The 14,720-nt window shown below is 46.6% G+C and overlaps 2 protein-coding genes across 3 annotated transcripts; one reads left to right on the top strand and one right to left on the bottom strand.

Moving 5' to 3' along the window:
• Positions 1-26: 26 nt before the first annotated feature.
• LOC115386546 (ADP-ribosylation factor-binding protein GGA1-like) lies at positions 27-6,920 on the bottom strand. 2 transcript variants are annotated; one of them, XM_030088903.1, is made up of 17 exons: positions 6,860-6,920; positions 4,966-5,050; positions 4,586-4,661; positions 4,402-4,500; positions 4,199-4,322; positions 3,982-4,082; positions 3,693-3,773; positions 3,433-3,570; positions 3,267-3,348; positions 3,078-3,191; positions 2,857-3,009; positions 2,708-2,781; positions 2,384-2,571; positions 1,903-2,153; positions 1,646-1,815; positions 1,442-1,552; positions 27-1,281 (listed from the first exon to the last, which is right to left on the bottom strand). In XM_030088903.1, exons 1-17 carry the CDS (start codon positions 6,900-6,902, stop codon positions 1,171-1,173), a joined length of 2,001 nt encoding a protein of 666 aa, XP_029944763.1. In that variant the 5' UTR covers positions 6,903-6,920; the 3' UTR covers positions 27-1,170. The 2 variants fall into 2 exon arrangements, with proteins under 2 accessions (XP_029944763.1, XP_029944762.1); XM_030088902.1 differs by lacking the exon at positions 6,860-6,920 and adding an exon at positions 5,121-5,247.
• Positions 6,921-7,944: 1,024 nt separating this feature from the next.
• LOC115387215 (MICAL-like protein 1) lies at positions 7,945-14,616 on the top strand. Its single transcript, XM_030089830.1, has 15 exons — positions 7,945-8,562; positions 9,073-9,121; positions 9,244-9,385; positions 9,879-9,967; positions 10,043-10,185; positions 10,375-10,862; positions 10,979-11,024; positions 11,145-11,742; positions 11,872-11,994; positions 12,183-12,309; positions 13,402-13,492; positions 13,605-13,678; positions 13,836-13,950; positions 14,034-14,080; positions 14,199-14,616. Exons 1-15 carry the CDS (start codon positions 8,420-8,422, stop codon positions 14,285-14,287), a joined length of 2,364 nt encoding a protein of 787 aa, XP_029945690.1. The 5' UTR covers positions 7,945-8,419; the 3' UTR covers positions 14,288-14,616.
• The last annotated feature ends 104 nt before the right edge of the window (positions 14,617-14,720 follow it).

The raw sequence follows: 14,720 nt of genomic DNA, 5'->3' as shown, positions 1-14,720 counted from the left end.
GAAATTCATCTCCAAAACCTTCGATCGTCAAGAAAACAAAAAACCTTTATTACCCATTAGTAGTATTGTACCAGTGTTATTCACTTGCACGCTGCACAAGTCAGATGTACACGACAGAACCGCCCCCGCTGGCATTTTACAAAGACGTCTGGTTGGAGATGGTTGCAGTGGAATGTGATGGGGAGGACGTGTCCATCGCGGCCGCCATGCATCGCAGACTGGAGATACGAGTCCAACACGTTTGAGACAGACGCTGCTCGGAGCTCCGGAGCGCAGCTCAGTTTGCATAATGCTCAAGTTATCAGCATCAACTGTTGACAGAATAACTCAAAATACCGAGCTCAGGGGTCCCAATTGAACTTACGTTACAATTATGGTTAAGATTTAGCTAATCTGCATCCCAAAACTCAAATCATCTAACATGGAGTAACGTGTAACAGATGAGGGGAAAGAAAAAAAAATTTCATTCAGAAGCACAGAAGTTTAAATAATGTTAGAACTGCAAAATAGGCACATATGGCAGAAAATACACAGCTCTGATTTTACAGTAGATTTTTGTTCTTTACAAGATGAGAGGAAACAGCATTTTTCTTCTTTTTTTTCAAAACAATCATTCTCTGTGCAGTCAGAAAGTGCACTCAGTCAGAGGATCACAAAATGGAAACACCACAAAATTTGATAAAAGAATCGCAAACTGAGAATCGTTCAGTCTGTGTTGCGCTGGATTGTGCAAGCGTTGTGTCCCGTGTTCGCAGAGCATGCTGAGGTAAAAGATAAAACGACTGATCGTGGATTTAGACCAGGGAGAAAAACACAAAGAAAGAAGCACACGGAATGAGCTAATATGCACACATCTGTCCAACATCTTTTTCATATGTAGCACTTGTTGGTTCGAAGAAATGAGACGACAAATCTGCAACCGGCTGGGAGGAAGCAGTTTGTTTGGACGCGGCCGCATGACAGCAGAGCAGAATCTAGACGCGCGTGATTAGAGCAAAGCATACACACACATTACACCGACTGAGCGTGATCGGAGAGGAAAGCGCAGAGTGACCGCGAAAGGAAAAGAAAAGAATTAAAAAAAAAAAAAAAAGGCTGACGGAGAGAGAGGTGGCGGGAGGAGGGAGGCCGAGTCCGGCAGCTGAAAGTCCGTCTGGTAGTGTTTGAATGCTATAGGCTTCCCCACTGCTCCGGAGGGGGGAAGTGTTCTAGACTGCCGCTCTCGCTGTGCTCCTGCTCGCCCATGGTGAAGGTTAGCGTGTACTCCAGCTGCACCTTCTCCTGCGGGGTGTGAGACGACGACAGGACGGCGGTTAGCACTTCCTCACACTGTGTGCTCAGCAAATACCGGCAGTTACTGGACGTCTGGTTTAATCCCGTAAGTTATTGACATAAAGGAACGATGAGAGTGTAATTCGAGGTGAGAGAGAGCGGAGCTCACCTTGTTGGGGTTTGCCAGGAGCATGATCTGTGTGACGGCGGCCGGGGGGAGGATGGGGTTGAACGCCGGGAGCTCCGTTCCTGACGGGGGCTGCAGCTTCACTGCCATGGACTGCAGGAGTAAAAAAAATTCAATAGACCAGCTACGGAATCACCGAGTCACCCCAACGCCGCGCTCTGACCATGACCCCTCCCCCCCGCCGACCTTTGGGGCCGTCGTCTGGAAGCTGATGCCGCTGACGGGGACGGGGGCCGAGGACAGCATGGAGATGATGACCACCAGCACATCGGGTCGAGACGGGGGCGAGTCGCGAGCGAAGTGGAAGAGAACCCGCAGACTGTGTCCGTCGAACACAGTCACTGGGAGGAGACTACCTGGAGAGAGAGAGGGAGAGAGAGAGGTTTGAAATGATTCTGTCTCTGAGAGGCCAGGTCAGCTGATCTATAAATCAAGGCGCTTACTGGGCTTGATGGATTCTAGCGGTACGAAAACATCGCTCAGGGTGACTTCTGGAGGAGCCGGCTCCGTGTGAGCGGGCGACGCCTCCAGCAGGTCAGCCGCCGCCGCCGCCGCCGCCGCCGCCGGGCCGGGCTGAGAGTTCAGCAGAGCAGCGGGAGGCTCGGAGGGGATTTGCGGGATTGGGTTTGGAGTGATGCTGGTGCCCGACTTGGTCTGGAGATCTCTCAGGGTTGGTTTGGACTGCTGTTTGTCCCTGAAAGAGAAGACATGTGCCGTTCAAGTCTAGCTTCTCATCAAAGCAAGACAAAAATACAAGTGGTTGTTTATAAGGTGAGTGTCTGGAACACAGTATTTTAAACTGTTCTGAAGAGTTCAGCAGGAGATCCGGTGATTAAATGCAGGTAATTCCCTCCGTCCCTCAAGCAGGTGGCACTTTGGCTGTACGGAGAGTTTTCCCGACGGTGCTTAAATGAAGTCCGGTACCATTTGACCTGCAGCCCCTCTGGAGGCAGAGACTGCTGCAGCAGCGTCTTCCCCAGCAGGTCCAGCTCGTCCAGGGCCGAGTTCCCGGGAGTGGAGCCGGACGAGACGGGCTGAGAGTGGGAGGGCGGGTCCGGGCTCAGGAGGAGGCTGGGGGCTGCTGGGACGTCGGCGTCGATGCTGTCAGACGACTGCGAGCAGAAAGCGAAAGGAAAAAAAAAACAGACGCACATTCCGTATCTTTTTCATCATTCGTAAACATGAATTTTTTTTTAAACCAGCCGGGTGTGTTTTCTAGAGCTCTCACAGGAATCTCCAGCCTCTCACCTGGAAGGAGTCCCACGCTGTGGAGTCCTCAGGCTGCGACGCTGGGTTGGATGTGTGTGTTCCTTCACTTAGACCTGCGTGACACACAGGCGGGGATCAGGACCTCCTGTAACCAAACTCATCCAAATATACGCGTGACAGACACCAACCTAGAGACATGAGCTCGTCGTCAAGCAGACTGATGCCCATCTCCTGCGACGGGGCGTTGAGGCTGTCTGTCGGAGTGGGGAACTCTGGGAAGGAGGGCGGCGACTGGGGCGACGTGTCCAGCCCCGTCAGGTCCAGCAGCGCCGTCCCGCCTCCTGCCACAGATTCGCCGTCAGATCCTCTGAAAACGGCTCGGCTCTGCGTTATCGGCGCAGCGACTCACCGGTCTGCTTCTGCAGGCCCGACGTGTTGTTCCCGTTGACGATCTCCCCCTTCACCTGCTGCTTGTACAGGTTGATGACGTGAGTGAGGCTGTCGTTGGCCTGCAGGATCTCCGCTGCGAAGACAGAACAGGACGGATGAGCTACTGCGCGTGGCGTCCGGCGCAGAGGGATGGGAGGGGAGTCCTCACCCAGCGCCTCGTCGTTGTCCTCTGTGTCGCTTGCCAGTCTGAACAGTGTCGGTCTCATTTTCTCACAGCGCTGATAGAGATCCTGACGGGCCACAAAACCCAAGTTAAGCACGTGTTTCTCTTTCAAAAAGGAATAAAAACATGAAGAGGTGTCCCCCCCCCTCACCTGGATGAGCTCAGCGTTGCTCTGGCTGGGGGCCGAGCGGTCGTAGTCCTGCAGGAGCTGCGTCAGCAGCGAGACGCTCTCCTTCACCTCCTGGATGGCGTTCACTCGCTTCGACACCTTCTCCGCTCGCCTCTGATCCTGAACCGCGGAGGAAATACACACACATACACACGATGTTCATCTGGATGGTCGAAACAACTGATCTCCAAGTGGAAATGGAGTGAAAAGAAATGAAAAACAAGAAGGAAGCAGGTTTTTACCTCTTGCACCATTTCCTTGATAAGCTTGTTGGCGGCTTTCAGGTCTTCGGGGTGCGAACTGTTCAGCAGGCGAGACAGCATCTGGCAGAGAGAGGCGGAGTTCACATAGAGGTGAGAAAAAAAAAGATCAGGCTTCACAAAATACAGCAAGCAGTGGATAAGACTGGTATTTTATCAGCTGCGGCGTTTGTTTGCTTAAATCACAGAAATCTATTTAAAACAGGCCTCGAACTGACGGCACACAAACGACACCCCGCCACTACAAGACCTCTCATCATTATGGTCTTACTTTTGACTTCTCTTCATCTTCAAAAATGGCGTTCTTGGGTCTGGGAGGAGGAAGGTTCAGTAGTTTGTCAGGCGGCAGCTCCGGGTCCTGTTTAATAATACCTGATGAGGGCAGGAAAGTCACGTTAAAGTGTGTGTGTGGAAAACAAATTTAACAGAAACAAAAGGGAAGAGTTGCTCCCTTTTGTTTTGGGGTTTATAATTTCCATGAATCCCACCTTGTTTCTTCAGCATCTGATAAGCGTCGGAGATCTTGGCCTCGTCGGGTAACCCCAGCGTCCAGCTGTAGATCAACTCCAACACCTTCTTCTTGACCGGCTCGGGAGACCGCGAACCCAGGTACTGAGTGGGAGGATGAAGAGTGACTCACACAGGAAAACAAGCGTGCACGGATTGTGAGACGCGCCGAGAGAGGACTTACCTTCGGAGAGACCACTTTGATGAGCTCGTTCAGGAAACGGAACTTGCCCACTTCGCTGTGAAACCTCTTCCCGCAGCTTTTCATGCACGTCTCCAGGACCTGGCGTGAAGCAGTGACAGGAGAACCCGGCGTGAGGGTCAGCTAAATTCAGGACGGCCGACTTCACGCCGGGACGCCAGCTCACCAGCAGCGCCTGCATGGCCTCCCACTCCTGCGGAGACTGGATCTTGTGGGCCAGGAGCCTGGTGGCCAGCTGAGGTCTGGAACGCGCCACAAACAGAAGCTGAACCACCGACATCATGTCAATCTGCGATCCCCATCTGTCCCAAGCTTTGCCTTTACAGATCAATGCTGCTTGTATTCTCCATTACAGATCCTCAGTGCTTTGCTCGGAGTTAATTAAGCTTTGAAGCTTTGTATTGATTTTAGATTCATTTGGGGAAACTGGCAGATAAAGGGTGGTTTCTGGTGCTGGGATGTCCGGGGGCTTAGACTTGAATCAGCAACACCATAAATTACTCAGCGGAGCAGAAACAGCGTTTCGGCCCCGGGCGCCGCTCTTACCCCTCCAGTTCATTGTTGAGCTGGTCACAAAAGGCGTGGATGCTGCTCCAGTCCGTGTCTCTGTTCAGCGGATTTGTGGCCTTGTCTGAAACGACAGCGGACATGACGTCAGTCCACTGTACAGCAGGTTACCGGAGGAGGACCAGCGTCCACACCTGCTGAAAGCTGCCGTCCTGTTGACTCTGCTGAGGATGAGGGACCGAGGGACGTGATACATGTGGCTGCAGGGACACGTCTTTTAATCAACCCACCAGGATTTTTGTGCATTAAATTGATGGCTTTGTGTGGTAATGACAAGTTTATGAGATTAATCACAATTACTTTTACAATTAATAAAAACAAAAAAAAATCAACTGACACCCCTATGACGCATATATAAAAAAATTCACTATAGCAAAGAACAAAAAACAAATGTATATTATTATGCCAAGCAGTCCAGGGTCCGAGGCAGCTCAAACTTGTGATGCTTATATTTTATGCGATAAGAAATATGTGCTCTTTTTTCCCCACTCTGTTCTTTCTCAACAATTAATCCTTAATTCAATCAGTCCAGTAACGGCTGCATTTACACTGACTGCAACAATGATCTCTGGCAGCATGGCCACATTCACACCTACAGAGTACTCGGATTACACCTTTGGCGTCAACGGGTAATTAACAAGGAAAAGAGGGCAGGAAAACCAACACAGATAACCACACACAAGCACAATCAGAAACTAGTTCAATTTCGAGACGCTATCAGGTCTTTGGACATTGCACCTGAAGAGACGAGCCACCTACTCTGAACCCGGACCCTAAAACAGGAGTTTTAAAGTCACAAACCAGCAATGTCTCAATGATCTCTTATTGAGGAAAGGTTCAGGCTGGCAGAAACATCAAGTAGTTCATAAATCAAACTTTGTCTACTTGCTCTATGAGAATATGTTTCAAACTAGGTATTAGTTTCAGGGTTATCCCATTTTGTAAAGGCTGTGCTAAAAAAAAGAAACTATTTGATTCTATGGTATGAGATCAAGTGCATTAGATGACATTTACTGGCAAAACCAACAAGACAAAAACCATAAAGCTTGCGTTGTTTTTTATGCTTTGTCATGGAGTTTGGTGAATAATAATACTGTGGCGTTACAGGGTGTCAGTTTCCTGGTGGTTTCGCAATGTCTTTACTCACAATTCAGGCAAAGGGGTGATAATATCTTGTTTTGTAACAGAGAGGGGTATGGAACAATTGCTCAACACAGCTTCCAGTGATCATCTTTCTCTGAGACACTGCTGTCCCTTCAGGAGTGACAGGAGAAGTTGGAAGTGAGAGCAAGCTGTCATTTCTCCTGCAGAAGACACACTGCCAAAGACAAACCAGCCACAGATGGTGCATGAAAAAAACATGAAGAGGATCCTTTATGAGTATCACCCTTAGCGTGCAAAGAAAAGCTCGTGGAGCAAAATTTTAATCGTTCAGTGGGAGTCTCACAGTCCAGCATGCCACTGTGCGTACACTCGAGCACGCACACACACACTGAACGTGCTAACTGGCTAAACATCAGCTAGCGTGATGTCGCACAGTGTCACTGTCACTTCTCGATCTTTCTCCGGAGGTCACGGCTCTGCTGCGGCTATACTCGACCCTATGTGGATTAAAAGAGTGACCCTGCGGCCGGATCGCCGGCAGCCTGGTGGAGCCCCCGAGCCCGTGCAGCTGCAGCGACGTCCGGCTGTGTGTTGACAGCTGGCAGCCGCAGCTCCGGAGCTACTGCTAGCATCCTGGATGTAGCGGCGGGGGTCCGAGCCACCTCCGGAAGGCTGTCAGCTCATCCGGGACCCCTCGCAGGCCGCGACATGGTCGGCACCATGTTCCGCTAAAAACCCCGAGAGCGAGAAACAAGTTTGAAACACTCACTGATCCGAGACTCCAAACTCTCCGCATCGGGCGGCGCAGCCATCACTGCGAGATTTATGAGGCGCTGCAGTCTCGCGAGAGTACCAGGGCCACGGAGAGAGCCGCGAGACATAGAGCTAGAGCTGACAGGAAAAAAACCTTTTAAATATGATCTAAAAATACTGTAATTAAACGATATGTGTCCCATATAAATGCAATTTGGGTATAATGTGTAATTGTTCTTGCACCAATATCCAAAATACACCAGCATTTAATGTGAAAACAATACGCTATTGATTTTAGTAGTTATATTTCTATGATCACAGAGTTTCATCAAGTGAACAAACAAAACTCTACCGGATGTTATGCTTATAAAAATAAGAGCAATGTAAAGTTAATCCATTTTCCGTCTGTTTGTTAATATTTTGAGAAAATATTAGTACTTTTTGTATCCATTCTCAAAATGTTGCATTACGTTCCTTGCTTTATTTATTGGTAATATGAAACTTTACGACGAAAGGTTTATTTTATTTTTTTCTCACCGGAAGTGCTTTATTTACAATGAAATTATTCTAAAATATTTTGAACAAACCAATAATACAAATGAAATGGAAGCGCGATAACTCTGCTTACGAAACTGTTTTATTGTTGAAGTAAATGTTTTCACTGACAACAACTGTGTAAATTTAATAATCTATTTTTCAATTACTCAAACCAGTGTTGCAATATTTTGCAAGGCATGTCAAATACATACATCAGAGCAACAGAGAGCAAATAAATGCAGATGCACTGATGAGTTTTGGTGGCAAGACTTGGGATGCAGGTTGTGACGAGAATTTTATTTATTTTATTTTTTTAATGAAACCCATACATCAAGGATTTGGAACCCTGATAAAGAAAAGAACAAACGTAGCCTATGCCACATTTCTGAAAAGATTCAATTTGCTCAAATTCTTTCTGTCACGTGGTGGGGAGGAAATAAGGTCTGCCACTGAGAAATAAAGTTGTAACCAGAAACCTTTCCATCCTAATTATAGAGGAGCCGCGGCTTTGCGGCGCCCTCCGGCGGCAGCTATTGAGCATTTCACCGAGGAGCACAACAAGGAGCAGCACGCTGGCAAGTAGCGGGATTTACTTTTCATTTTTTAACCCTTTCTTCTGTGAAAATGGACATTACTGTTGCAGCCCTGCTTGTGTTTTAATGATACACGTCCTCCATGAAGAGCCTGGCAGTGCTCGGGGTGGACAGACCGCTTCTGCGAGAAGTTCACTTTGTGAGAGGACCAGACTTTGACTTGAAACTCAGACGCGATGCACTCCTCTTTTCACGCTGCGGACACCTTTATTTTTAGATGACAATACAGCCTTGAAAGGAGGGGAAACGAACCACCTTCCTTCCTGCCGCCTCACCAGAGCAGTGCGCAACTAGTTTTAGCCGCAGGTTTTGGTGAGCACAGGCAGTTTGACGATGCTTCTAGTTTCCTGTTTCCTCCTCCAAACCCAACCTGCCCAGCTTCTCTTGGCGTCTCGCTCGTAAATTGCCATGTCCACCCGGCCCGAGCGCCAAGCTTCCATCAGAAAATGGTTTCGCAGAAGGCTTTGCAGGAGTGGTGCCGCCTCACGTGCGTCTCGTACCCCGGCCTGGAGATCAGGGACCTGTCAGCCTCATTCAGAGATGGACTGGTGTTTTGCGCCATCATCCACAAACACCGGCCCGACCTCATGTAAGTAGATGTTCATATTTCGTGACATGACCAGTCGTCCCGATCTGTTACTGAGGCTGAGGTGAGACAGTTACTTCTCCACGTTGACTGAAACTTGCTGTCTAATCTGGAGCAGAGGACCTGCACCCTGCCTGGAGGACTAATCTGATGTCCCGTGCTTAATCTCTCTGTCTCACTGCTTAACCTCTCCTTGTCCAGTGTAATGAGATCAGCTTGTTTGTTTTGACCCCTGAGGTCTCACCACTGACCTAAAAAACAATCGCTTCATGTCTTCTGCAAAACGTTGCAACATTTGAGGTTTACTCCTGTGTGAGTGTGACTGTTTCTGTTTGTCCTGTGATGGACTGGCATCCTGTCCAGGGTCTCTGCCTCCGTCTTCACTCCTTCGACACTAGATGAAATGTCTGGGAAATCTCTCTCTAGCCACAAATTTTCAAAAATTACTTCTTTTCCATGTTTGTGCTTTTAATCATCAATTCATTAACTTCTCCATCTTCTTCACCGCTCCAGAGACTTCACATCCCTCTCCAAAGACAATGCTTATGAAAATAACAAGCTGGTGAGTTGATTCCATCTGTGTTTGCTTCAGCTTGAATGGAAACATTTTCCTCACACTGTTATATTATTATCAACTACACCAAAAGTCATTTTCTGGTATCTGTTATTTTCTTTTTCCTTTAGGCATTTGAGGTTGCAGAAACAAAACTGGGGATCCCTGCACTGCTGGATCCGAAAGACATGCTGTCCTCCAAAGTGCCTGATTGTTTAGGCGTCGTCACCTACCTTTCTCAGTACTACTTCTTCTTCAGTAGGAAAACCTGCCGTGAGTTCAGATCGTCTGGTCGCTGTTAAATAACCGTACACAAGAAAGAGCATATTAGAGGGGCGGTAAAGGTACCAGCTTGAAATGTTTCGATCGTGCATGCAGGAGGGATAAATAGATAAATGGAGGTGTGAGGTAAAACGAGAAGAGGTAGACCAGTGAGGAAGGACGATACAGGAAACAGAGGGTATTGCAAGAACATGATCTGCTGTAGCAACCAAGTATTATGAAGTTAAAGTTGGATCAAATCGATGTTGTTACAGACGCTATAATATTAGAAATATACAGTAGGTCACTCTGGATGCTTCATTCATTCATTCATGTTATTGTTTTTTTAGATGGTCAATCAGTGGTATAGATGTGCTATAGATAGATACTGCACTGTTGACTTCATATATTAGAGTTATTAGATGGTCCACACCACTTCTCGTAGCAAACGCAGTGCAGTTAAATCCTCTTTTTTTGTTTGTTTGTTTTTTCTTCACCTTTTCAGCGAGTCCCACCAAGTTGTGGTCGTCGCACGTCACGGCCTCAAACAATCTGACGAGGAGTAAAACCTCTGATGGCCTGACGCGTCTGAAGGTAAACGCTCCCAGTCTGCTCTCGCCGGTCGGCCGTTTCAGTCAGCTCACTGGCTGGTTTCTCTTCTCCTTTCAGAGCTTGACTGACCTGGAAACCGGTGAGGAGAATCGGTTTTTCGGCGCGAGGTCTCGGACAGTGTGCCATCTGTGCTTCAAGCCCGTCCATCTCATACAGAGACGTTTGGTTGATGGGAAGATTTTTCATCGCAGCTGCTTCAGGTACAGACAGTTGAACTATTTCTGCTATTAAAGGATGTTTTTTTGGTAAAGAGAGACTGAAAATGACACCCAGTGTTTATAATGTGCCTCAGATGACTCTGCTGTTCACCTAGAATTACAAATACATCACATTTCTGCTTTATCCTATTTTGAATTTTAAATCCTTTTTATGTAATTTCTGTCTTTCAGGTGTAAAGTGTGCTGCAGCAGTCTCTTACCAGAGTCCTACACTCAGGGAAGTGATCCCGGCTCCCTGATCTGCAGCTACCACATCACAGCCAGCAAAAGCACTTGTGTCAACCTCAATCAGCAAATCGCATCTCCAAATATGGAGGAAGCAAGTTGTTATTCTCTGAGCGGATTGGCCATAAGCGGCGTTCCTCATTATGCTAAGATAACAGAGTCGCAGGACAGACCGGTTTCTAGAACGACGGAAACGAGCGGGGCAGTAATACAGGAGAGCAGCAGAGCGAACAGAGACGGGACGGTGAAGGAGTCTGAAAACAACGGCAAAGCTCATCAGGACTCGAAAGAGACCTCAGAGCTCTGGTCTGCACGAGCGACAGAGAGTCGTCGTCCTGTTCCCGCTCCCAGACGGCTGTTGGACTCGTCTGTCGTCCCTGTTCCTGCAGCCCGGATCAGAACGTCCCACACAATGAGCAGCTGTCCATCTGCAGGTAAATAGAAACGGAGTTCAAATGCTACCCTTTTTATTTTCTTAGTGCACGTTCCTCCATCTTTACATTTCCAGACGAGGTCAATAGAAATTCTTTTGTTTCTTTTTTCATTTCAGGCAGTTCCACAAGCCGAAGTAAATCTCCACCCAGTTCTTCCCACATGTAAGTGAACACAACCAGCCGCTTCCACGTTTACGTGTGTTCTCTACTTTATATTCTATTTTCATACTTCTACAGCATTCTGTCAGGAAAACCTCTAACAAGCTGTTTTGTCTCCCGTAGGATCAAACAAACCACCACGAGCCCAAAAGTCAACTCCAGCCACCCCTGGATGGCCATTGTGCATCCCGGACCCTGGACCCAGCTGCCTCCAGCCCCGCCTCCCGTCCCACCGCCTCGCTCCAAGTCTGTCGCCAGGATCCCGAAGCCATGGAACAAACCCAAAATCCCTCATCCCAATCCGTTTGAGGAGGAGGAGGAGGAAGAGGAAACTCCCGATAAATCTGAGTCTGCAGCCCAAACAAAATCCTCAACGTCAGCCGTCCCTGTGGAGAACGACGAGGGCCAGCGTTCTGTAATTTATTCAACTGTTAACAAGAAGAAATCTGTTGTTCCTGTCATTGCGTCTGAAGAGAACAAAGCCAAGCCACAAGATAAGCCGGATTTCTCGGAGGTATCTGCAGTAGCAGCTGGAAGCAGCAGTGAAACAGATTTATCAGATGTGACTGGAGCGGCAGACGGAATTTATTCCACGTTGAGAGGAGCGCAGAGTCGCATTTTACCCCGGAGTGTTTCTGTTCCAGCCATCGGCCCTGACTACTCTCCCTCTGTGAGCGTTAGTCTGACGGAGGGAGAGTCTCCCACATCCTGTCAGAGTAAGGTATGAGCAGAGATCAGTACTTTCTACTAACAACCGAGCCCAATGTGAAGGCTTAGGGGTTTTTTATTGACCAGGCAGCCCTGCATTGGCTGTCTATTTATATTTACATTTTTCTTCTTTAATTTTTAGCAAGCCTGCAAAGAAAATCCTTTTGATCGTAAACCTGGAATGACCAAGTCAAAGACGGTCCAGGACCTGTCTTCCAGCCGAGGCCCGGCCCCGGGTCACGGCTTCCCGCTCATCAAGAGGAAGGTACAGTGATCGAAAGGCTAGTTTTGTTCTATTTCACTCATTATGTTATCACTTTCAGTTTTGCTCACACTGAGTAGAATAATCCTGTAAATATGTCGCTTCTTTCACATGGAGTTGTTTTTTTAAATAAAGCCTGTTAGATTGATTTTATAGCTGATCTGTGTTCGGTCTCGTGTGTTCTCCAACAGGTGCACACAGAGCAGGATGCGTCTAATGAAGAACTGGAAGTGCAGATGAGAGAACTGAATAAGTGTGTGGAGGCTCTCGAGCAACGAGGACTGGAACTGGAGCGAAATCTGAGAGACTGCAGGAACGGTAAACTCCATTAGCTCCGCCTAAAGTGAAAGTACACGGATGCAGAATCGATCAGTGACTCTAGTATGCACTCATTAATTTTGCACGAATAGCAAGAGTGGTAAATGAATTTATTTCTACTTAAACCTTTGTCTTAGGCTGTCCTAATTAAACATTAAGAGCTTATTTTCAGTTGAGGCCTGATCAAGATAGCAGCGTCAGTCATTATCAAAATAATCAGGATACGTGGATTAAAAACAATGAATCGTTCATCCTGTTAAACTCAAACATCAGCCAAACAGTGTAAAATATGTGCAGTTGACATTGACAGCAGGGATGTTGGAGAAGTGAAAAATGAGGGCAAATCAGCAAAAACAACGAAGTCACCAAGCTGAAGGTCTGCTTGTGGGAACTGCAGGGCTGATGGAATAAACAGTGGAAAAAAAAACAAAAACACAACTCCATCACAGCTGGGGTGAGAGAACCAGTATGGAGGAACAAATCTCAAAACACAAAGATAACACGATCAAATTAAGTCTTTTTAATCATACCATCATTGCAATATTCAACAACAGTATAGCATGTCGCAGGTTTATCTAATACGGGACAGCCATTTTCACTTTAAATGTATCCAGAAACACAAGATGTAAATGCTGTTTGTTTAATCTGTGTGTGCTGCAAATGTCTGTTTCTTTTAAGTACATTTTGGTGACTGTTTACTCCCTGTTGAGTTTTGCATGTGATGTGTTGAACAAACAGGACCGTGAGCCTCTTGTGACGGCTGTGTGTAACGATGCAGATCAGAGTCGTCTCATCTTCTTCCTGGAGGCACCGCCCTGCATGTGTCGAGCTTTCTGCAGACCTTTAAAATAACAAATTGACTGGAAACAGTCGGGGAAATTCAACAGCTGTAGGGTGGTGATGCTCCAGGCTTAACCTCACAGGAGTACATTGTTTATAGCATTTTAGAAACAAATTGATATTCGATGCTTCCTGTATTCCATCAGAGCGGGAGTCAATCAGCAAAACCGAGACATGTCTGAGAACGATAAACAGTTCTCAGTACCTGTATAACAGGATGACTACATTAATTAAAAACTGTTGTGTTTTCAGATAAAGAAGAGGACCAGATGCTGATGGAGTGGTTCTCTCTAGTCCACGAGCGACACGCTCTGTCCCGTAAAGACACAGAGCTGGTTTATCAGTGAGTCCACCTGAAAAAACGTTCTGCTCTAATAATGCAACATTTCCAATGCTGCGGATGTATTTTCTAATTTAAGAGAACTTTATGATTTCTGTGTTGTGTGTTTTTCTAGAATAAAGGAGCTGAAGTTGGAGGACAGACAGACAGATGTGGAATACGAGCTGCGGTGTCTCCTGAATAAACCAGGTCTGTGTATTTTTTTTAATATGACTTTGGATATTTATCTTATCTGTAACTATTGAAATCGAAGTGATAAACCCAGGAATAACTTGTGGCATCGCTGTAAAGGGGAGCTACCATATGAGCTTCACTGAGACTGATTGCTCTGTTTTGATACGTTCAGAGAGTGACTGGACTCAGGAGGATCGAGGTCGGGAACAGCGGCTGATGGATGAGCTGGTCGCCATCATTGAGCAGAGGAATCAGATCGTCAGCAGCTTGGAGCAGGACAGGCAGAGGTACACCAGCAGGAAGCAGCAGCTAATCATGCTTTCACCTTTTTGAGAAGTTTATATCATGAATGCTTCATTTCTTTGATCAGAGAAAGAACAGAAGATTTTGTTTTGGAAGGAAATATGAAGGACAAAGGTGAGAAATCTGTTTTTTGTTTTTTTTTGTTTTAGCCTTTTCATTAGATTAATATGCATCAGAGATGAATTTTCATTTTGTTTGTTTATTTTCATTTAATTGTGACGTTTCTTTTCAGACTTTCAGAAAGAAAAACTGAAGGAACTGAAGAAGTCAAAAGGAAAATTCAAGCCAAAAAAAGTGTTCAAACTGTTGAATCATAAATGAGAGAGCCACAAAAAGAACTGAAGAAAGGTTATTCTTGGGAAACCAATTCACGGGAAAACATAAGCTATGCTGATATGGCCGGAGTGGGACATGATTTTAATGTCAAATAATACATTTATTTGTTATAAGTGGAATATACAAGCACAGCTTTATGCCATGTACAATTTTTTATGAAAATTTCCCAGTATCGCGAATGTATATTTTCTGTAATGTATTGGTCCTCTGCTTTACACGACTGCATTTTTACCTTTTTATTGCAAACTTGTACATTTGCTGTTTTTATATTGTCCCTCTGGAGAAAACCTGCAGACTGATTAAACAGCAATCGTTTCAAACAGCTGGTGAGATGCTGGTTGCTGACACTGTGACTGTACACAGCTGAGAGTCAAACGTGGTAAATGCATTTTTCCAGTGTTTCAGGTAAGTCTGTATG

The sequence above is a fragment of the Salarias fasciatus genome, chromosome 4 (genome assembly GCF_902148845.1).
Source record: "Salarias fasciatus chromosome 4, fSalaFa1.1, whole genome shotgun sequence".
Taxonomy (NCBI): domain Eukaryota; kingdom Metazoa; phylum Chordata; class Actinopteri; order Blenniiformes; family Blenniidae; genus Salarias; species Salarias fasciatus.
Note: the sequence above shows the minus strand (reverse complement) of the source record. Positions and strands in the feature narration are given on the sequence as shown.